Genomic DNA, 22,821 nt, shown 5'->3' with positions numbered 1-22,821 from the left:
GTTTATGTTATGTTTGTGTGTGTTGTTCGTACCCCCACTGCGGCCAGCCTCTGCGTGCAGACGACCGCTATCTTCAGCTTCCAGTCCGTCTCTCCGTCCAGCTGGTCGGTCCTGATGAAGCAGGACCCTGGGGAGTCGCCATGGAGACATGATTACTGTCAAGTCCTATGGAGGACTAGCGCTGTACATGATGAACATAATAGCAACACAATCATAATAATAATGACCTATTCATAACACTCCCTCGTCACTCCATCTAACACACAACTACTAATAATAGCAATGAAAAACTATAATACAGTTGCATACAGTTGATTTTCAGCTGAAAACTAGGTATCATATGCCAAAAAAAATGTATGAAACTAAATGTAAACCTAACAAATATTAGAAAAGGCATTTTTTCGCAAATATTTTCCCAGTCCTTTTTAAGCTACAGGTTATACATGAATCATCACAATACAGGCACCCCCACACACACACAAATAAAAAAACGACACATATCAAGTGTATAAAATCAAATTGACATAAGTAGTGATCTGGCACCAGCCGAAGCGCTGCTGTAAGAAAATGGGGGGGGGGGGGATCCCAGTAGACGGGGCAGCCGTGGTGACCTGCATCGACCGCAGGGTTAATATTCTATATGGAGGCTGACGGGTAGGAGCGGCCGTTTCGACAGGGAGGGCGGGAGAGGGTAGCTGTAGAAGGCTCCCGCGGGGGTTAAGTGCGGGGGAAAACATTACCGCGCGGGACGTTGACATTAATCCCTGCATCCTGCCGGCACACAGCTGGCTGACACGAGCCAGTACTGTGTGAGGGACTCTACTGTACGGGTGGGCCGTGTGTGTGTGTGTGCACTTGTGTGTGAGCATATATGAGAGAGAGAGAGAGAGAGAGAGAGAGAGAGGGTGAGTGAGATACTGAATCTGTGTGTATTTGCGTGGGTGTATTTGCGTGCCCTTGAGAGATAGAAAAAGTGAGTGAGTGAGTGAGTGAGTCTATGTGTATTTGAGTGTACGTGTGTGTCTGCATGCCCTTGCACGTGTGTGTGTGCCAGAGCCTCGGTGTGTGTGTGTGGTGTGTGTGTGTGTGTGTGTATTTGAGTATCATCTTTGCATGTATGTGTGTACGTGTGTGTATGTGAGCGTGTGGCATTAAGACATCCACAGCTCACGGTAAGACCTATTGGCACATGGGGGATTGATGTCCAGGGAGCCATCCCTCCCGGTGTCCCCCCCGCCCCCAACCCCTGGTCATCATCAGTCAGGATAGAGTGGTTCGGGGGGGGGGGGGGGGGGGGGGGGGGGGGGGAGGCTGTACGCATCACACAATGTCATCATAAGGTGCGGCCATTGGATGGGAAGAAGGCGGATGGAATCGGTTGTTTGGCTTTGGTTGTTTTGTAAATTAGGTTTGTTACAATTAACATATTGAAAAGTACAGAATTTGCATTGCATAGTAGATGCATTGCTTTTAGAGCAAATTGAATATGAATATTGTGTATGCTGTTATTTATATTGTTGGAAGAGATAACACCGACATGTTCACGGAAAGACAAGCATAGACAGATTTATAATTATCCTACGTAGAAAGAACAGTTATATCATTTCTAACGGTATATGTATTTCTATTTATTAAACTTTATAGTAACTAAACTGAACCTCTACAAACCCTTGAAATTGGGCAACGTCAGTTAATTTCTGCACCCACCGTTTTTCTCAGATGTTCTCAGGAAGATCATATCGGCGGGAATTCTCTGATTCTAGATCGGAAACGAAAAAAATGAGAGAAATCATTGAAATCAACCGATGAGCACGGCAGACACAAGGTGACGCACAGTTATATCGGAGGCCGGCCTCCATAATTAAACGAGGGCAACACTTTGGCCAGGGGGCAGAAGCAGATGACACCGTCTCAACTCTGTTTCCGACAGGTTGTCATGGAAATTCAACTATTCCACTCACTCCATGCCAACTGATACTCTCATTTCACTGAGGTTCGACTGAAAGATGACTAGCCTAGACAGCTCAGACTAGATTCTGCTCTGATTATGAGGACGCCTGCACTGGAGGTGATTTAGTGATGACTCTACCGGTATGCAAGCCCATCAACTGAATAACCACCAATAATTAATTAATTAATACATATATTAACAAATGCAGGCTATTCCTGGAGTAAGCGGAAATAGTTCCCTTTTGAAGTATTTATAGTATGTTTTTACTATACTATATTTTTATGTTTCGAGTAGGACTGTATAACCAGAAAATGGATCATAGATGGCATGCTCTCTATACCGGGCTGGGTGCTATCTAGGATGTGTGACAGTGGGGACAACAGACATGACTTATCATCATACAAATACTGCTCTAGGGTATCATCCACCAATTAAACGTCATGTGACGCTCACCTTCTCAACGATGATCATGTCCCCCACCTGGATGTCCGAGCTCTTCACCTGAACTTTACCTGGAAGAGGAGGAGGAGGAGGAAGAGGAGGAGGAGGACATAATGGAAAAAGAGAAAATGTACGCATTACAATCGACCATCGACAAACAACTCTCCCGGTCGCATAAAGACAGACAACGATCTCTGTGAGATGTGTTGTGTATGTTGCCCTTTACTAGTGGAATAAAACACGACTTATTGATCCCGGCGGTCAGGACAATGCGGGCGACTTTAAAAAAGAAGGCAGAAAAAAATTGCAACTGCCTTTTTTTATTTTTATTCCTTCCATTTCTGCGAGATTGATTACCTCTGCCGGTGCGAACCACACACCCTCTTGTTTTGCTCTCAGGTCTGACAGATAGACAAACACAACAGCCAAGAGGTTCAGCCTCAATTATATCCACTCAATAACCCTCCATGTCCCCTCTGCTCTCCTCTCACACACACACTGAAACACACACCCACACACACTGAAACACACACACAACCACACAGAAACACACACACACACACTGAAACACACACACAACCACTCACACATTGAAACACACACACAACCACGCACACACACACACACACACACACACAACCACACAGAAACACACACACACACACTGAAACACACACACACAACCACGGACACATTGAAACACACACACAACCACGCACACACACACACACACACATTGAAACACACGCACAACCACGCACATAAACACATCCACAAACATACACTGAAACACACACACACACACACACACACACAACAAAGAACATTCACTGAAACACACGCAGGCACACACACACAGACACACACACAGAGTTAAAGGAGAGGGGGTATGGAGGTGGCGATCCCGTGCTACTGTCACAGATATCCCACCGGGGACTCTGGTACACAACCCACCGAGGGGACAGAGCTCACATCAGACAGTCTTGAGAAACTGGAGACGAACAGGAGAAGAAGATGAAGAAGAAGAAGAAGAAGAAGAAGAAGAAGAAGAAGAAGAAGAAGAAGAGCGGGGTGGTAAAAAAAAAAAAAAAAATCAATGCAATTACAGAGAGAGAAGTGCCTTTTGTTACAAGTGTTGATCTGGTGGAGGGCCATCGTTTAATTGCATGAGATGGGGGGAGGGGGGGATGGAGGGAGGGAGGGAAGGTAGGGAGGAAGGATTGAGGGAGGAGAGAAATGAGGGAGGAGGGAGGGAGGGAAGGTAGGGAGGGAAGGTAGGGAGGAGGAATGAGGGAGGAGGTAGGGAGGGAGGATTAAGGGAGGAGGAATGAGGGAGGAGGGAGGGAGGGAGGGAAGGCAAAGAGGGAGGATTGAGGGAAGAGAGGAGGGAGGGAGGGAGGGAAGGTAGGGAGGGAGGGAGGATTGAGGGAGGAAAGGAATGAGTGAGGAGGGAGGGAGGGGAGGAGGGAGGGAAGGCCGTTCTGAAGACCGACAGCGCTGGCAGAGGCCCCCGGGGGCCCAGCCACCACAGAGACCTCCCCCCCAGAGGTTCCCCCTGCCGGGCCGGCTGTGGCTGCAGGCCGCACCCTCACCTCTGACGGTCAGCTTCTCGTAGAGCTGGCCGTTCATCTCCTTGTCCCGCTGGAAGCGCCGCACCTCGTCCACGGCCTCACGCACCATGGTGACCGACAGAACGAACACCTGCAGGGCCAGGGTAACGCCACTTTAATGGGGGGGGGGGGGGGGGGTTGTTTCTGAATGCACCCGATACTGTGGCACATGGTGGGACCAAGGTGTTGTTATTGTCGACTGTTTCACAGGGTTTGGGAGTAACATCTTGTGTGTTTACATATTGTGTGTTACACCTTATTTTCTCGAGGTATAAGCGATGAAATGAATAGAAAAATGAATAACATTTAGTTAATTTAGTTAATAAGATCAAATTCCAATGCAGTAATGTGTCAATTCTTTGAAAATATGTTTTTATAATAGTAAACAGAACATATTATAAAGAAATTGAATGAAAGCGTCATTACTGAAAAGTATAAAACCAGACATAAAAAAGATAAAACATAGAAAAAGACAAATTTGAATTGTAAAATAAAGTGTTTTTATCCAGTCTGTCGGTCTCCTTAACAACAGAACCTCAGAAACATGAAGATGCGTACCAGAGGAGCCCAGTACGTGTACAGGTAGCCGATGGACATCGACGGGACAAACTGGGACAGCGCCACCACCAGGAAGTACAGGTTGAGGAAGAACTTGAACTGCTGGTAGAGAACCTGGATGAGAGAAGGAAAACACGGACCGGTTACACAGAGCGGGAGTCACGTTTAACCTGGAGTGACCCCGCTCTACCCTGAAGCCATTCCGGTGTTTGCCTTGTTTATGCTCAGCTTTCGCAAGCACCCAGTCAAACATCGGTAGATAATCCACCATTTTCCACCAAGCAGAACCAAAATGACACGCGTGCCTTAGACGGACTGCTGACCCAAACCCACGATCCGTTCAGCGACACACCGGCAGAAGGTGAACCAGCGGGGGGGGGGGGGGGGGGGGGGGGGGGTCGAGCCCTGCGTCTCTACCGACACGCCATCGGTTTGTCTTTATCAGGCGGTCAGTCGGGGCCCCTACTCCATCTTAGACCCCACAAAAGGGGCCTTCGACGAGGTGTCAAGAGTGAGGGTCCCTCCTTTGTCGTCCCTCTCCGCCTGCCACTACCTCGCCTCTCGGGCAGAACCTTTAAGCAGGGCGGGGGCACGCTATTAATCTCCGGGGGCGATTTTGAATAATGATAGCAATAATGAGGGTCCGCCGTGTAGTCACAGATTACCAGGGGACACGGCGATCGATGGACGGTACTCTATAGTTAATGAACCCGCCGACCTTTAGAGAAAAATGCACGCGGCCACGCTCAATCTGAGCGTATTTAATAATTCAAGGTGGAGGAGGGAGAGGTGGAGGTTGGGGAGGGGGAGCGAAGGAACAAGAGGTGTTTGGTTCGCTATCGACGACGATATCTACTTCTAAAGGGCCAGACGCTTGACATTTTATGGCTCGGGCCAAACTGTTGTGCGCTCCTAAATCATGAAGTCCCCGTTGCTTCCTAATGAGGAACTCGTAGGGCTCTAAGAAGGCTCCCCCAGAGAGAAGGCTCGTCTTCTTAGTAATGGCCCGGAGGTAGAGACGAGATCCATTAGCATGAACCCGGTGGATATGAGGGAGGCTGTTGGTACCGTGTCAAACATCCGCCGTCTGGGAAGGGAGGAATAAACTGCCATGATTTCTTTTAATTGTATACAGCGCATGCAACTGTTTTGTGATTTTCTTTGATTGCCATGACTGTGTGTGTTTCAGTAGGTAGTTGACCCCTTGCCTGGCAGTGGTCACTGTACATAATGACCATGTTGTACTACAAACGTGATAACATGTGTAATGACTGGTTGGTACCAGTACAGGAAGACCACTAAAGCCATCAAATCCCCACAGGTCTCCAATGAGCATTTACCCAGAGCCTCCAACAAAGACCTTTCTCAAAGCATTAAGCCCACGTGTAAGTAGCAAAGTGCAATAACATTTATTTGAAGTCATTTAGCAGGCACTATCCAAAGAGACTTATAGTTGACTCCTAAAACAATAGAAGCACACAATCAATATTGGAACAATTGAAAACATTTAAACTGCTGCACGAGCAAGTTTCTAAGGGACCAACTGGACCGAGTCCCGAGCAGCTGTAGGCAAGAACAGAAGCACCTCCTCCTCCTTCCTTCCTTCCTCCTTCTCCTCATCCTCCCTTCCTTCCTCCTTCTCCTTCACCTCCTTCTCCCTGCCTCTTCCCTTCCTCCTCCTCCTCAACCCCCCTCCCCTCCTCCTTTGCTTCCATCCTCCCCTTTCTCCCTTCTCCTCGTCCTCAATCCCTCCTCCTCCTCTCCCCCCCGTTCCTCCTCCTCCTCCTCCAATCCTTCCTCCTTCTCCTTCACCTCCTCCTCTCTGCCTCTTCCCTTCCTCCTCCACCTTTCTCCCCTCCTCCTTTGCTTCCATCCTCCCCTTTCTCCCTTCTCCTCGTCCTCAATCCCTCCTCCTCCTCCTCCTCTCCCCCACGTTCCTCCGCCCTTCCTTCCTCCACCTCCTCGTCCCTGCCTCTTCCCTTCCTCCTCCACCTCCCTCCCCTCCTCCTTTGCTTCCATCCTCCCTTCTCCTCGTCCTCCTCCTCCTCCTCCTCTCCCTCTCCCCCCTCCTCCCTCCTCCATGTACTCACCCCAGGCACGAAGGTGATGAAGTTGTACTTCTGGTTCTTGATGGCGTTGCGCGGGTGGTTCTCCTCGCACTTCTCCGGACAGCCCAGCCACACGGAGCGCGCCTTCAGCTCCCTCTTCCTCCAACACGTGCGGGCCAGGCAGTCACAGCAGCTGAGAGGCAACACAACACAACCCGTTGGTCGGTGCACTACGTACGCACACACACACACACACTCGTTAGTAGTGACCTAGGTTTGACTCCAACCTTTAATTATAATAGTCATAACACATTTTATTTCAGGGCGCCTTTCAAAACTCGCAAGGTCTCCTTACAGTTAAGACGAGCAACTACAATTTAAGTGCAATGCTATGCATTGACCGTCCATAAAGGGAATAAAGCCCATTTAAAAATATATATGGACATTGTATGTAATGGTATAATTCAAGTTGTAGTGTATTTCTAAGGGTTAATGTTTCTTTATTCTTAACTATTTATTTAAGTGTATTTCGTTTCTCCTTGTACAGCCATCAGAGTTTCCCAGGTTTTAATTCGCTGCACTTAACAAGTGTGTGACAAATAAAGAATTGGAAGAGCACTTGAACACAAACGGCCTGGGGTGAAGCTCTGAAACGGGTTTGCCTGTCCACCATCCACATACATTTTCAGCGAAGCTCACTGACGTCTTCCCATGATCTATTTATCAGCTCTGTATCCAAAGCAAGGATATGAACCGAACCAGCAATAACGAAGGCCACATATCAACTGTGAGCACGGCCCATATACAAGTGAATGACAACTTCTACTGTTTATCAGAATCTAGTATTCTGAGCATATCTATATCTATAGTCTTGGGTGTGTAATCACAAACTGCCACGCAAGCAAACATTTAATAATAATGACATCCAATCTCATGAGGTTAACAAAAAAATAACTAAACTATATTTGCAATCTTCATGGATTGGAGACGGACCACTATGACCACTCATGAGGAAAACATGTTTGTGTTTCCTTGAAGATTAAGAGTTAAGGTAGCCCGATTTTTGCCCGAGATTTAACAAAAACTGAAGCCCTGTCCCCATATTATTGTTCTCACGTTAAACGATTTCTGTCCATTATGTCAAACTGGTGTTCTCGAAGCATCACCATGCGAAGTGAACCGTCGAGGATGGATGTATTCCTGCGTGCGCAGACTGTTTTACCTGGAGCTGAATGTCTTGTTCTTTGTAAAACCATGCCCCATCATTTACAGAAATAAACGTCTTGCCCGTCCACATAGCATAGACCTGGTGCTTTCAGGTACATTCACTTTGGAGCTTAGCCGAGTGTGTACGAAGACCAACGAAGACCAAACACAAGAATGAAAAACGAGTTCAACTCCGAAAGCGTTGAGCTTTTAGCCGATGAGCAGTCGTGAGAAAGGCGACACGTTCCTGGTAGAAATGACTTCTAAAAGGCCAATCTTCTCTTCAGTATAGACAGCTTTAGAATCATGTGGGATACTGGTCATCGTGTGTGTCAGACAAACATCAACTCCTTATCCAGCATGCAAAACAATACACGTCAGCCAATGGAGGGGTTGGAGTCATGTCAACAGACGTACTTTAGTAAACACTGCCGGGCAGACTTTTCAGTTACCTGCTGAAGCTAGAGAGGCTCAATATGACTTTATCTAGCGCATATTTGTGAAACGGCATTGAGTGTGTGTTTAACGGTTTGATGTGGGGGACACACACGCAGGCACACAGACACACGGACACACAGACAAACGCTTTTGTCAAGTTACCAAAACATAAAACCAAAAAAAACAAGGTATTTGTGTTGGCTTGGATGTCGCTGGCTTCATCGCTCCCTCAGCCCAGATTCATAAAAGAGATAATTTGTGCAAATGAATGTTATTTAAATACTATGCCATTTGAATAGGCAGGGGTTTATTCACCGTGAATTATTTGTGTTTTATAATCCCGGGCTAAGCACACACAAAATTACTGGAAAGCATCAACCTGCTCAGCTGTGTAAAATCCGATTTGTTCATTAGTGGAGGCAGGGAGAAAATCAATATCTGGCGTGGTTGGGAGATTCATAGCCGATAACAAAAACAGCCCTCGAAACCTAATATTAAAATTCAACCGAATTCACGGAAAGTTACCCTTTTTCCTCGCACCACCAACTGCCACTCAAACAACGTTCTGTTGACAGACGCTATTACACTTCATTGCGGCCGGCGTCAACAAATATTCCCCATGTGCGTTGCCAAAACACAGATGTCATTTAGAGGACGAAACCTGTCAAATGAATCATTAGGTGGATAAACGGGCGATCTGTCTGGACCACTGGTGCATATCCAGGCTCTCCACCAGAGCAACACAGCCTTGCCCTCTCTTTGCATTTCACGCACAGCCACCGGAACGTTTGAAATCCAAGCCGGGGGTCGTTGGCATGGGTACCGGAGAATGTACACCACGCTTATTATGGGATAAGCCCCGAGGCTACATAATTGGATAGCATTTTGCTAACAGTGTTATCGTGATGAATAATACAAAAGCAATGGAATTAGCAGTGATGTGAACGATAAAAAGAAAAAGAGTGGTTTATTGTTCCTTAAGACCTGTCCTAGAAACATGTTGACTGAGTCTAATTTGGTTGGGAAATAAATGAAATAAACTTTGATATACCGACATGACCTGGGAATGTTATTTACTGGCGAGTAAATCTATGATGACATAGCAACAGCTTGCACAAAGTCCCAATTCAGAATATAAATTTATAGTGAAGATATGCATTATTCTTAAGTGTACATATTTTAACAATTTTCCAAAAAGGAAATGACAATGCTTCCTGTTGAAACCCCATCCCCCGAGCAAACTCCCCGCACACATATTGCGATCACAACATATTCCCAGGTTTAATTAAGCGGCGGCCTTCCTTGTTTACAGACTGAACCCATACATAATTAAAAACACATTAACGACCCAACATCTATTTTCAAAGGTCACAACGCAGACGACGACTGCCTTTAGGGTCTCCGGATGTGTCAGGCAGTTCTCTCTCCCTGACCGTGGCCCTCGCCGCGTGGACCGCACCCACCTTCCACACAGCACCCTCCAACCCCCCATGAGGAACCGGCTCAGGCCCCGCTGTCTCCGGTTCAGCTGGGTGCGGGGCAAGGCCTGGTAGTCGCTCTCCTCGTTCTCGAAGCCTTCCTCCGACATCATGAGCGGCATCTCGTCCAGGTTGGACGAGTCATCTTCGGAGTATCTGGAAAAGGGGAAATGGAATAGGATTGGAATGGAGCCGCTAACTGGGCAGCTCGGTTCGTTAGGAGTCCACTCGCTTTCTTAGACCACTCGTCTCTCCGTCTTCACTCCATAAAAAGGTGGAAAAAGCCTGTCAAAATGAACCAAAACCTGAGCAAAACACGCAAATAGCACTAACCACCCATCCGGTCGTTACAGCGAGACTGAACAACACCATGACGGAAGATCTGCACAAGAGGAAAAGAGGAAGAGCGAAAACGCGATTTCATTGAGCACTGTATGATGCAGAGACCTGTGTGTCCATTCAGTCTGAAAACACATTAAGCATAATGGCCTCAGAACAGCAAAACAACTTTGCCAAGCAATGGGCAGCAGTAGCATCAGCAGCCAGACTGAGCTACACACACCCTCAAGGGGGCTGTGAATATGCACTCTAACATCGCGGTATGGGGAAGTAGCCATCCCTCTTCTGTATTCAAGTACTGCACAAGTACTGTGTTGTGATTCAGCATTGTGCTATGTAGAAGTGACCGCTTTTACTTCTCCTGCATACAAGAAAGGGTTGAAATTGTGCAATCCCAGACGTCTTTTTATTATCAGTTTCAAATTTCTTCAAATGAACATCACCCTGCTATAATGATTATCGGACGTAATACATGGCCGGATAGGCCAACATGTGACCAACAGCTTGGCTAAACGACGACCCACTGCTAGGTTCACATCAGAACAGTATTCACCAGCCGGCTGTACACTGTGAACACAACTCAGGCCCTGTAACTTATTCACTTAGCGACCTAAGTGAATCTCCAATTCATCAGACACCCACCCAGCTCGTGCTCAGAACCAAGATGGCAACTCACTGAACAAGGCCCAAAGGGAGGACCATCACAACGGCTAAATCTGATCCCAGACCCATTTCCAATCCGATTCGGACATAGCTCATAGGTGGAAAACAGCCTCCTCCTCCACCACTGCCGTCAAGTCGGCCTCATCTTAAAAATCCCAGAGCGCCACAATGATTCCACTGGCTAAAAAACTAATTACCAAAATTCTTCTGCCACTGATCATATCGCTGGGGAAACAAGCACAAAGGACTCTTGTTTGCATGTGGCCTTATTGTATTGAATAGACAGTGAGACGTGGGCACCAACTGCCGAGAAAAATGTATAAAACCTTCGTCCACACACGATTTATGCTGGGGTTTTTTTTAAACGGCAACGCCAAACAACGGAAAAGAAATTGACATCCACCAAACGGATTAGAATCCACTTGTGCGTGATGAAAATAGCAATCCTGTTGCGGGCGTGTTAAACTGTCATGCGTGTTTGAAAAGGGCCATCGGCACCGTTGGACTTCACTTCTAAATGATAGCCGACGTTGTCATGGCGGCGGGCTGGTCTAATGTGACGGCGGTTCACACCCAGCTGAAAGGCTCTGGGTTCAAACCCAGACGTCTGCCGTCCACCCAGGGAGATCCTTGAGGAAGGTTTCTGACCTCTACATCCCCGGCCTCCGCCTTAATGAATTTGCAATTCACTGTCAGCCGCATTAAATAAAAGCATCTGCTAGATAAATAGAAATAGTAACCACAGGAATATAATAGAGGTTTAATAAGTGTTAGTTGGAGGCCCGCTTGCCATTCAAACATGGAGCAGGAATCCTTTGCGTAGGGCAAACATAAGCAGCCTAAGCGAGCAGCATATGTCATGGCAGAACACAAAATAAAACATGGACATGCGAACAAGCACACAAAACTAGCTTCAGCTGGATTATAAGCTTAAAAGCAACGGTTGGCTCTGATCTTCACTGGTGGCAGATCTACCCACTGCCATGGAGTACTCATTCCACAGCAATAGTCTGCTTAAAACCCAGCATTTCTACTAAGTTTGTTAATAAGACAGACAAATATCCATAGTGTGACATAAGATTCAACAACAAACACAAACAATACATCCACATAAACACACACATTTTATATAAATGACTTTCTTTCAAGCTGCTTTTGAAACTTTGAAGCATGTCAGAATGTCAAAATAACAACAGACTAGTCCACAACACATTGATTGACAAAACTGAGTTTGTCAACTTGTCATTGACTATTTTGATATGATGAAATCTAAATCTTTCCGAATTCCGAATTCAGTGACATAAACACCGACTGCTGTAAACTGGTCACTTGCTACTCAACAACCACACAGACAGTATAACAACATCACAGATAGCTATTCCACCAGTGTTGTCATTATAACAACTGGAGGTTCTTCAAAACGGCCTATTCCTATTGTTATACTATATGTGTCAGCTGACCTCAAGAGGAACACTTCAGGCTGCCACGACAACATGCAGTGACACCCTAGATCATGAGCTGCCTTGTTGACATCCTCTCCCGAGATATGATTATCATTCATGAGTCACGTGAGCAGAGAACACCAACGGAAGAATGTTATTCGTTTAGAACACATAACCAAATAAACCACAAACGCAGGTGATACCACAGTAATCCAGGCCCGATTTAACTAGGCGTTGAACTACAAAACAGTCGACTACTAGCGTTATTAGCTTACATGATCACCTACTCTACTCAAGACGGTCTGTGGCCTTGGCGACTAGTACATTAGTCACATGGCTGGTTCAACTTCACTTCTTCCACAACCTCAACGGACTGCAGTCATAAGATCCGATCTGAAACATGCGCAGAGGACTAGTTGGTGGGGACTTAATTATTTCACAAGGCGTTTCACCACAAAGTGAAAGAGCTGGCTAATCGTGTCACATGACAGTGTGACCGCGCAGACGAGAAACTACACCGCAGATCAGCAGAATATTCAGCCGGAGGACACCATTGCTAGTCAGGCATGCGTATCTGAGAGATGCATATCAGACTACAATGAGTGAAACACACAACGCCCCCCCCATAAGAACAGAGAGCTGTCAGTGACACTACCACAATGCTAGCGAGAGCTAAGCAGTCGCCCCGTTCCTAAGACCTGTTCAAGCTAACACTGGCGGGCTGGCAACCGAATGAACATATTTCACAATGAATATCCCCGGCGTTAAGTGAGAAAATGAGCAGAACAACTTAGTCCATTCATACCTTGAAAGCTTAGCGGAGTGATAAAGCGGTATTCTTTTGGAGTTCTTCCGCACTGGGTACAACGGGATGCTGTCAGCCATCTTGGCTGGGCAGTACACACCATGACGTCACGGGGTAGCAGGACGAAGTTATTTTTAGGATTAATTGTTGTTTTTGTTTTATTCTTATCTTTTGTTTTCTTTCCTGTCATATCTTAAAGTATATTTATTTTTTTATTAAATCAAAGATGAGAAGCTTAAAGAGTGAATCGATTATCTCAAGTGAGAAAGTTTAAAATCTTTTTGAAAGTCCTATTATAAATGTACACTAATCACAATTCTGATTGTTTGATAACCTTACCAATATCCCCACACATGTGTGTATTTGGTGCGGCGATTAAGAAAATAATATCCCTGTGTAAATACAGCAGAGATGCCAGGTTTGATAACTGTTCACTAAGCCTTTGAGCTACCTAAGCTACTAAAGCCTCTTGTATGTTTTTTATGAAATATATATCCATTATTAATTTGGATAGGGAATTTTACCTTTTGAAATTGTTTGAAGGATAAATATAACCTTATTTAAGGGACTATTTAAATTAAACAAAGGGGAGAAACTATGAAGGTGGGCCTGTGTAAACAGAAGCGCTTTCATTTATATTAAAAACAAATTCTTTATTTTCACCTAAAATATTGTTTATTGAAGTGCCATCAGGCCCGTAAGACTCAAAGCACAAGGCCAAAGAGTACATTTGGCACGCGCCCATGGTGTCTTATATTTTGCACTTTCAAATGAAACCCACCATGTTAAAAGACATTATTACAAGTCATTTTTTTATTCAGTGTTTAAACATATACAGTCACTTCAAGTCTTTTCCTCTGTATTGTAAAAAACGGGGTGAGGTAGTGAATTGAAGAAGCTACAAACTGACGTCCATCTTGATGACTAGCGGATGACTTTAGCAGTGGGGATATATTGTACACGTGTTGAGGATAGATGGTTGAAACTTGAAGGACCTGGAGGACATTTTGTGCTTGTCACCCTCTCCCCTGGTGGCCCGCTCCAAGCAGCTGACCAATGAAGACACACTCAATGTTGTCTTCTGTAAATCGGACATTCCCTTTAGTCCATTTCTCTTAAACAAGCAACTCAGGACTTGTGTAGAAATGAAACAAATCAACCTCTATGTTGAGAAAACAATGGTCACGAATGACAGTTGAAAGGAAGTGGCAAAACATCAATCCCCTATTCCCCACGCTCGGTCCATAAAAACGCCTATTCCTGTATCTGTATATATATAATAGAATACGTAAGAACCAACAAGATGTTGTACAAATATTTTAATTACTCATAATATGTTGCATAATTTCTCTCAGTCGTCGCTCCTGCATGTGTGTTGTCAGTTGATCCCGATTTCCTTGCTATCGTCTATCAACATGGAGAAGTGCCTGCCCGCTCCCAGGTCCAAACCCGACGTCTTCCCCAGGCCGTTCAGGCCGTGCACCCCCCCAGAGGAGGCTCTGTCCATGGCTGCAGTCATAGCATGAAGCTGGGGGATGCCTCCTCTTCCTCCACCTCCTCCACCTCCTCCTCCATCACCTCCTCCACCTCCGCGGTTCTGGATGACTGAGATCTCGTTGTGGTTGTTGTGGTTGTTGTGGTGGTTGTTGTGGTGGTTGTGGTGGTTCTTCATGGCCAGGCCGGTGGTGATGGCGGCGGCGTACCGGTTCCAGAACCCGGGGTCCACGTTCATGGCCCGCGCCGCCAGGTCCTTCTGGAACATCTCCCCGAACTTCATGGGGTCCCCCCCCAGCAGGGCGATGGGGTTCTCCACGGACAGCCGCCGGCCCCGCCTGGCCGGGGCGTTGTTCCACATGTGGGTGCCCATGTGGACCTGGGAAGGAAGGAAGGAAGGAAGGAAGGAAGGAAGGAAGGAAGGAAGGAAGGAAGGAACAATGGGAGGGCCATGTCGTTTGTCAGATACACACTTTGGAAGTCTGGAGTGGAAGTAAGTATAAAGTCAGTAAAGTAAATATTATATAGTGATATAAATTGTGATATTGTAAGTAGAGTTTAAGAGGTGCTAACAATAATACACTGGAAATGTATTCCTGTTCACCTTATTTTTGTTAGTAGATAGATAATAAAGATAGATAATATAAATTGCCTGACTATCCAGTGTCAATGTCCTGTCATTATTCGATTAAGGACGGTTAGGTCTAGGCATCCTGTTAGGATTCATCGCAATAATGATGAAGAATGAAAAATCTGGAGCATGCAGTGCATCATGGGTAAAAACGACATTGGAGTCCACAGCCGCAGATAACTTGCCACCACGACCTGGTAACTGACAACGGGAGCTACCTTCAGGTTGCCTTTAGTGGTGAAGGCTCGTCCGCAGATGGAGCAGACAAAGGGCTTCTCCCCGGTGTGCGTGCGCTCGTGGATCTGCAGGGCGCTGGCCGACGAGAAGTTCTTCCCGCAGGCATGGCAGTTGTGCTGTTTGGGCGTGCGGCGAGGAGGGGCGGGCCCAAGCAAGCTGGTCATTCCCGGGCTGCTGATTGGAGGATAGGATGGAGGGAGGAGGAGGCTGAAGGCAGGGTGGTGGTGTCCCTCGATTGGATGACTGTGTCCGTTCATCTCTGTTTTGATCGGGCCTGACGTCATGCTGTCGGCCAGGCTGATGAGAGCTTCACCTGAAGCTGAGAAAAAAGAAAACATTGTTATAAACATGGTGTTTGTATTTACTTATGATTGTATATTAACAACATACTGAATATGAATGGATAAGATATCAGAGGAAACTACTTTAATGTTAGTGAGAATGTTCACAAAAATAACTTCAATTCAACATAAGACATTCATTATAAACCTTTGAAATCTTTTTTAAATTTGTTGATAATCAAGCGCCTCCTTTCAATCAGAGGTCTCACTATCGTCTTGTGACTAACCCTACATCGTTGTCGGAGCCAGAAGGCATGACATCAGGGCCTCACCTCGTTCCCTGCTCAGCAGGAAGGGCAGACTGTAAGGACTCTCCTCCTTCACACACATCTTGCCGGGCTGTAGCCCTCTCAGGTCCTGGGCCAATCCCGCGACAGATGCCGATGAAGGAGGCTCAGATTGCTCCATCTTCACCAAGGCTGCTAAAGGCTCTTGAGATGGTGGCCTGTTGTTCGCTGTGGGAGACTTGCTCATTCTGCCATCAGCGCTTTTTCTATTTACCGGGGACACCGACACATCTGAGGACTGGGAGAAGGTCGGGCTGCCCGCGTTCCCTCTCTCCCCCCGTCTCTCTGCGAGACGGCAGTTGATGGCTAGCCGCTCCCGGTCCATTAACCCGTTGGCCAGAGCCGTGATGCCAAACGAGTGGTTCAGGTTCACTGTGGAGTCAATCATCCTCATCTGGTTCTCCAGCGCTGCTATGCTGGAGACCACGGCCGAGGACCTCGACGGGGAGTAGCAAGGAGAGCTAAAGCGCTTAGCCGGACTCGCCGCCCCCTCCTCCTCCTCCATGTTCTCCCCTTCCTCTTCCTCCTCTCCGTCGTCCTCGAACGAAAGGTCGTCCGCGGGGTCGTTGTCGTTGCTGCTGAGGCTGTCGAAGTTGTTCCCGTGCGGCGAGGCGCCGCCGTCCACCTCCCTGGGGTCTTCTGTGTCGGAGGGTTCCGGAAGGGGCCCGCCCATGTGCATGCGTATGTGCTGCTGAAGCACCACGGCGTTGGTGAACTTCTTCTGGCAGATGGGGCACGAGTGCTGCACCAGCACCGGCTGGGTCTCCCGGTGGATGCCAACGTGGGACTTGAGGTTGCCCTTGGTGGTGAAGGCCCGGCCGCAGATCTTGCATTTAAAGGGCCGGTCGCCGGTGTGGATGCGGTAGTGCATCTTGAGGGCGCTCTGGCAACTGAGGACGCGGTGACACACGACACACTGGTTGGGGTCCGTTATCTTCCTGTCAATGTTCTCCACCAGCCGCTCCAGCATGGAGGTCTCCGACGTGTGCATAGAGTCCAGGAGGCCGTTGGGCGAGAACCTGGCCGGGTCAGAGGGGTACAGTAGGGGGGTGGTGTTGGAGAAGGGGGAGCTTGGACAGATGGGCTCCGGTGTGGTGGGCATGGACGGGGCTGTGGTGCCGGCGGCGGTGGTGCCGGTCGTTACGGTAACTGGGTTGGTCATCAATCTTTGGGTGCAGTTTTGGGGCAGGTGCACTCCCTCTGTTTTTAGCTTGTCGGGGGCCGAGTCCTGGCAGCTCAACTGTGGAGACTCGGAAACAGGAGTTATATGAGGCTCGGTGCCGCCACTAGCAGGGGACAAAGACACACATTCACCCGATGGCGGCCGGTAGGGAGATTTAATGGATGGTGTTACGCTTAAGGGGTCATTTGAGCTTCCTATACTGGTAAGGGCAGAGGAGAGCGGAAGGCCTATAGGGGTGGGCAGAGTCGCTACCACTGGTTTGCTGTCCAGCCATGAAGATCCAGGTTTTTCTGCGGGAAATGACATCCCATAGGGAATCCCGGAGCTGGTTGGCACATTGTCTAAGTACTCTGGCACGGGGTAGGGGTTCATCTGAACATGAGGATACTTTTCTTTGTGCCTCTGGAAGTGGACCTTTAAGTTTCCTTTCGTGGAAAAGCGATTGCCACAGATGTTGCATTTGAAGGGCCTCTCCCCTGTATGGGAGCGCAGGTGGATCTGCAGAGCGCTGTCGCTGCCAAACACTTTGGCACAGAAGCGGCATTTATGCTTGAAGAAGGGCTCCTCCGGGCTGGGCTTGGTGTTGAATAAGGACACGTTGGGCAGCTTTCCCTTCCGGTGCTTCAGGAGGGCGGCGATGGGGTCGAGTGCGTGAGCTGTCGCTGCGATGCTGGCCAAGGGGTTGGGGAAGATTACGCCACTAGGGGGGCTGTGAGGTAGGAACACCAGGCTGGAGGAGGAAGGCGAGCTGAGGAGGCCGCCCTGCTGCCCCCGGTCCAGAGGTCCAGAGGAGCTCAGTGTCTGACCGCCGCCAGCGCCGCCGGTCTGGGAGCTCATGTAAGAAGGCTGTAATGTTGGGGTGTGGCCGGTGTAGCTGGAGATGGAGGCGGCGGCCGACGTCTCTGCGTATGCTGAGGGGGACGTAATCTTGTTGTAATCGCCGACGGACAGCCTGTGTACGTTTTGAGATGTCAGAGTCTGCGACCTCTCCAGGCTGGGGGACGATGAGATGGAGGCCTGGCCGTTGACAGACGAGGGCATGGCCCCCGACAGCGGGAGAACCGGCGGGGGGGCAAGGCCTTGCGACGGGAAAGGGTGGGTCGGGGACAGGGCCCTGGAGACTGGGTTCAGGGCAGCCTGCGTGGGCTGTCTGTTCATGACCGCCACCTGGCTGCGGATCTGCTCGATGAGCTGCAGCTGCTGCACCTGTTGCTGCTGCAGAGCCAGAAGATGCTCCAGGATCACGGGGATGGCAACCGAGGCGGCCTTCCCGCCCGCCCCTCCTCCGGCGCTTATCCCCTGGGAGAACTGGGCCACGGCCACCCTGGTGCCCTGGAGGATCTCCAGCGTGACGTTGGTACTGGGCATGTTCTGGGTACCGGAGGTGGACGGCTGAGGGGACCCGAACTCGGTCCTATCCGGTGGTTGAGGACTGCCGCCCGGGGCAGTGAACTGGGGGATCTCCGACTGGGCCTCTAGTTCCATGGGCTCCTCCGGTTCCCTCTCCTCCTCTAGAACCTCACACAACAGGTGGTGATTGTCGTTCGCAGACGGCTCTCCGACCTCGGGGCCCTCGTCTGTGGAGTCCTCCAGACTGGAGTCGCTGGGGGCCACGCTGGGCCCCGGGGAGGGCCCGACAGGGGTGCGACCGCAGACAGCGTCCGCCCCGTAATCGTCCTTCACGATGAGCACCAGCGGGAGCTCGTTGCAGAGCTTCTGGTGGCAGCTCAGGTCGGACCAGGTGAAGAACTCAGCACAGCACCTGTCACACACGTGCGTCTCCTTGCTGCCATAGCAACGCTCCGAACAGCGGAACCCCATGCTCTCAGTGTTTTCCAGGATTCCTGAAGGGAGGAGGAAAGCAGCCGTTATACTTTCCCGTCGTACACATTTGCGGTTTATCATGGATGGATCATTGCATGTATTATGAGAACTCCTGCGATGAGGATATCAATATTTTCCCTTCTGTTCTGTGTAATGTCAAAACGGGCCGCAGACACTTTAACACATCCTGCCGGGTTTGGAGGGAAATGTTAATTTCCCTGCTGAATCAATAGAGTTGATAATGCGATCTGACCTCTCGTCCATCCAGACAGTTAATGAAATTCCATGTAGTGGGGTATTGATTTCTGCTGCATTTATATAGGCATGTCAGAACACAATGGTGGGCCATCTCTGAGTGAAGCAAGGGGCACTTGCACTCAACAAAACCTTGATGATTTAATCTTTAACGTATAGCGACATAAGACATTTTCGCACAGGTACTTTCCTCCGATTGATGCAGTCTTTTTTTTCACGTGCCGCAATCTAGCTATTGTGTATTTTACACATGAGTGAATCCAGAGAGGTTCAATCGACATTAATAATGTAGGCCTAATTTTCACAATAATTAAAACTCCACTTGTAAATGCCAATTCTTTATTTATCAAGTGCATTTAGCTCTATTCAGTTTAATTAATATACGTTTTAATTTTGAATCTGAAAAAGGTTATTTGATTGTAAAGAATTTAAGATTGTGAAACGTTTCATCTTTTTTTACATGTATTTCTTTGTATAATTATTATTATTGTGACTAATTCTATCTATCATTATTATCGTGTGTGTTGTTTCTGATCAGCTGGAACTGTATGTATATCTGAATGAACACACTGTTCTTGCCTTTGGCCATTAGGAAGGCGATTGCATTGCCAGATTGGAAAATAGTAAACAAATTAATCTCTATTTGTACATAACTATTACCTCATGAAATCCAACTTCTCTCTTTGACCAATAGTGTTTTTTACAGTAAGATTATTAATTATGAGAGAGTGTGTGTGTGTGTGTGTGTGTGTGTGTGTGTGTGTGTGTGAGTGCCTGTGCATTTGTTTGTGTGTGTGTGTGAGTGTGTGTGTGTGTGTGTGTGTGTGTGTGTGTGTGTGTGTGTGTGTGTGTGTGTGTGTGTGTGTGTGTGTGTGTGCATGCGTGCGTGCGTATGTCTGCTGAATGTGTCTTTCTGAATGTCCATTTATCCAGCCAGTGCTGCAACTCATTTCTATACTAACATACAAAATCACATTACCATTATCATATCATCTGTCATTAATACCACATATCCCCTTAATTGCCACCAGCATCCACCATTACCAGAAATGACTCTGGGTGTACTCGGAATAAACACATAACAACAAAGTACACATACGTAAATACCACCCTCTACACTTTAAACGTTCAGTAAAATATCGGCTTAGAAAAAAAGGATTGTAAGTCTGTCATTAGCGTAGAGGACAGACACAGTGAGGGTTTTTTACTGCAGTCAGATTTAACTGACTATAAAAACAGTTGGTGTAGAAGGGGGGTGCACACGGTGTTGAATAAGTTAAGGTCTGATCGGGATGAACCAGCGCAGGAATAAGCTATCCCAGACACCGGCTCTCTGGGTGGGTGGTCCTCTGGACACACAGGCCGATTCGGAAAGGCCCTTTTCTTACAGTTTGAGGAAGATTTAAATGGTTGATTTGAAGGGAAATAGTGACTTTCATCAACCTGGTGATGAAAAATAAAGAGAAAAAAACTGCAAAAGTAAGAAACCAAAAATACATCAAATGTTGGAATTTCAAAATCTGTAAAAAGATTTTCAAAATACAGTTGAGAAGTTCTCCTTGATCACAATCTATCCCTAATATCATGTTGTGTGGCGAAATAGAAAAGGCAGAACCCAACTGTTCCACCGCAGAGCAAACCGACGGTCACTACGCAACCTCCCAGCCGGCCGTGACCTCTGCGGCCCCCCAGAGGTCAACGGCTCAGATGTTTGCATTATTGTCCTGACACGGACCACTTGGCCCTGCGCCGTCAGAGGTTAAGACAGCAGCCTCAATCAAAAGGCCGCTTCAGAGCACCAGAGAGCCCCCCTGCCTGGCTGTCAGAGAGCCCACTGAAAGAGTGTCAGGCCTGGGGGAAAGGCAGGCCCGTGATGGGGGCCTCTGGATGTCACTCAGTACCTTTTCACACACACACACAGTGTATGACTTGAGCAGCGTTATAGGTTCTTAGGCAAACACGGTTAAAAGGGGTGTGTGTGTGTGGGGGGGGGGGGGGGGGGGACCTGGTGAGTGATAATTAGACGAGGATTTATTGAATTGAAGAGGTGGTCATTTACTTTGGTTAGTTTGTGTGTCGTTCAGACGATGGAATCTACGCTGCTGGTTGATGTAAATTTGAACTGTACGTTTTTGAATAATGTTTAAATTATGCGTGAAAAAATGTTTTATTATTACGCAAATAGGGATTTTGGTCTTCAACATTAGAGTTTCGAGGGTAGCTGCAACTTTCGAGGTAAAAAGGTGTCAACATTTTCTGATCGTTCAAGGTGTGGTTTGAGCCTCAAATTAGAAATTGTGAATAAACCAGATCCGTAGAGATTAAATATTTGTTTAACTGCCAAAACCACTGATCAATTCAAACAGCATGATCTCTTTCTGATGCACTGAAGATTTGAGGATAATTTAATTAAATCCATTGTAAAGCATTTAATTGAATTGACTACAAGGAACTCTTTATTTCTCACTCAAAGTTTTTAAATATATTAAAACAAATACTGAGAAAATATCTGTCAATGCTAATTATGGATGGGCCTAGGATTTTGGTGAGTGGACAGGCTCCTCCTAAAACGTTTGAACTATTTTTGTTTCTCAAATGTTTCAAATTATTTTATTTCAAACATAACATTAAGAAATTGTTATTTTCCGTTTTAAGCACTTATTTGAAAGTATACAAACTTCCCACGTATCTCCTATGAAGTTTAGGCATATTGTGGTTCAAATTAACATGTAAATATGCAATATTTTAACAGTAAGCCCTTAGTTAATAAAAAATAAGTCAAACTCAATTATAAAAACTAAATGTTAACCTGTAGGATACTATATTAATTCAGAGTTAGTCTAGTCATTCAAACTTATGCAAAATGGCACAAAATCAAAAACTTTGAGCGGTTGCGAATTAGATAAAAACTAAGTTTATCATTCACACCCTCTTTAGCTCTGTACTTTAAACAAAATAAAACCAGTTCGACTCATTATTCCAACCAGACAAAATATTGAACCAAAAAAAAAAGTCTAGGTGGATTCTCACCCTTTTCTGCAACATACCATTCTCTGAGTATGAGACTCGGGTCCGAGCCGGTCCGTCCTCCTCCTCCCGGAGATGCTGCGGCTTGGCCTGCTTGCGGCGGGACATTGTGCCGGCGGCTCGCGGTGACGCGGTGCTCCAGCCGCTGGCCGGTTCATCGGCGGCCAACATGTTGGACCCCTTCGGCAGAGTCCGCTCGGTGTAATCAGAGGTTATTAACTGGCGCTGCCCGTGTAGAGATTGCGCATGTCACCGCGATTATGATGGAGGACGGATAACGCCTGACGACTCTTGATGTCCTTTGGTGACGGCTGATTGGCTTAAGTCCAGCCTACTCACACTGCTAGGTATGGAAATGAGGGATGGGGTGTATGATGTGCGCTATAGTTGACTTCCCGTGTCCACTTTTGTTTTTTTATGCACTGATCTCTCTCCTTAGTGAAGTAGCGGACCGCGATCCTCCAAGTTTCGCTCGCGTTGCATAATCCTTCACTTCACTCCGCTGTACAATGAGTCTCACAAGCTGCTCCGCAATGGAAAAGTAGCGAACAAACGACCTAGCG

At 47.3% G+C, this 22,821-nt stretch overlaps 2 protein-coding genes across 4 annotated transcripts in view; both read right to left on the bottom strand.

Annotated features, from left to right (window-relative positions):
* Window positions 1-13,069, bottom strand: part of atp9b (ATPase phospholipid transporting 9B) — a 48,695-nt gene extending 35,626 nt beyond the window's left edge. The window contains exons 1-8 of one of the 3 annotated variants that reach the window (XM_079748883.1): window positions 12,980-13,069; window positions 9,716-9,886; window positions 6,651-6,801; window positions 4,561-4,674; window positions 3,985-4,093; window positions 2,405-2,463; window positions 1,708-1,759; window positions 33-127 (exon numbers count right to left, since the gene is read on the bottom strand). In XM_079748883.1, the coding sequence (XP_079605009.1) occupies window positions 33-127; window positions 1,708-1,759; window positions 2,405-2,463; window positions 3,985-4,093; window positions 4,561-4,674; window positions 6,651-6,801; window positions 9,716-9,886; window positions 12,980-13,059 (831 nt within the window). In that variant the 5' untranslated portion in view covers window positions 13,060-13,069. Of the gene's footprint in view, window positions 1-32; window positions 128-1,707; window positions 1,760-2,404; window positions 2,464-3,984; window positions 4,094-4,560; window positions 4,675-6,650; window positions 6,802-9,715; window positions 9,887-12,449; window positions 12,571-12,979 lie in introns of those variants that run through there. The other 2 variants (XM_079748884.1, XM_079748885.1) reach the window with 2 other exon arrangements.
* A 1,288-nt stretch (window positions 13,070-14,357) lies between these two features.
* On the bottom strand, window positions 14,358-22,429 carry sall3b (spalt-like transcription factor 3b; the record flags this gene model as incomplete). Its single annotated transcript, XM_079749764.1, has 4 exons — window positions 14,358-14,852; window positions 15,323-15,654; window positions 15,955-18,996; window positions 22,279-22,429. The coding sequence occupies 4 exons, from the start codon at window positions 22,427-22,429 to the stop codon at window positions 14,358-14,360; spliced, it is 4,020 nt and encodes a 1,339-aa protein (XP_079605890.1).
* Between the last annotated feature and the right edge of the window lie 392 nt (window positions 22,430-22,821).

The sequence above is a fragment of the Pollachius pollachius genome, assembly GCF_949987615.1.
Source record: "Pollachius pollachius genome assembly, chromosome: 13".
Classification (NCBI taxonomy): Eukaryota; Metazoa; Chordata; class Actinopteri; order Gadiformes; family Gadidae; genus Pollachius; species Pollachius pollachius.
Note: the sequence above shows the minus strand (reverse complement) of the source record. Positions and strands in the feature narration are given on the sequence as shown.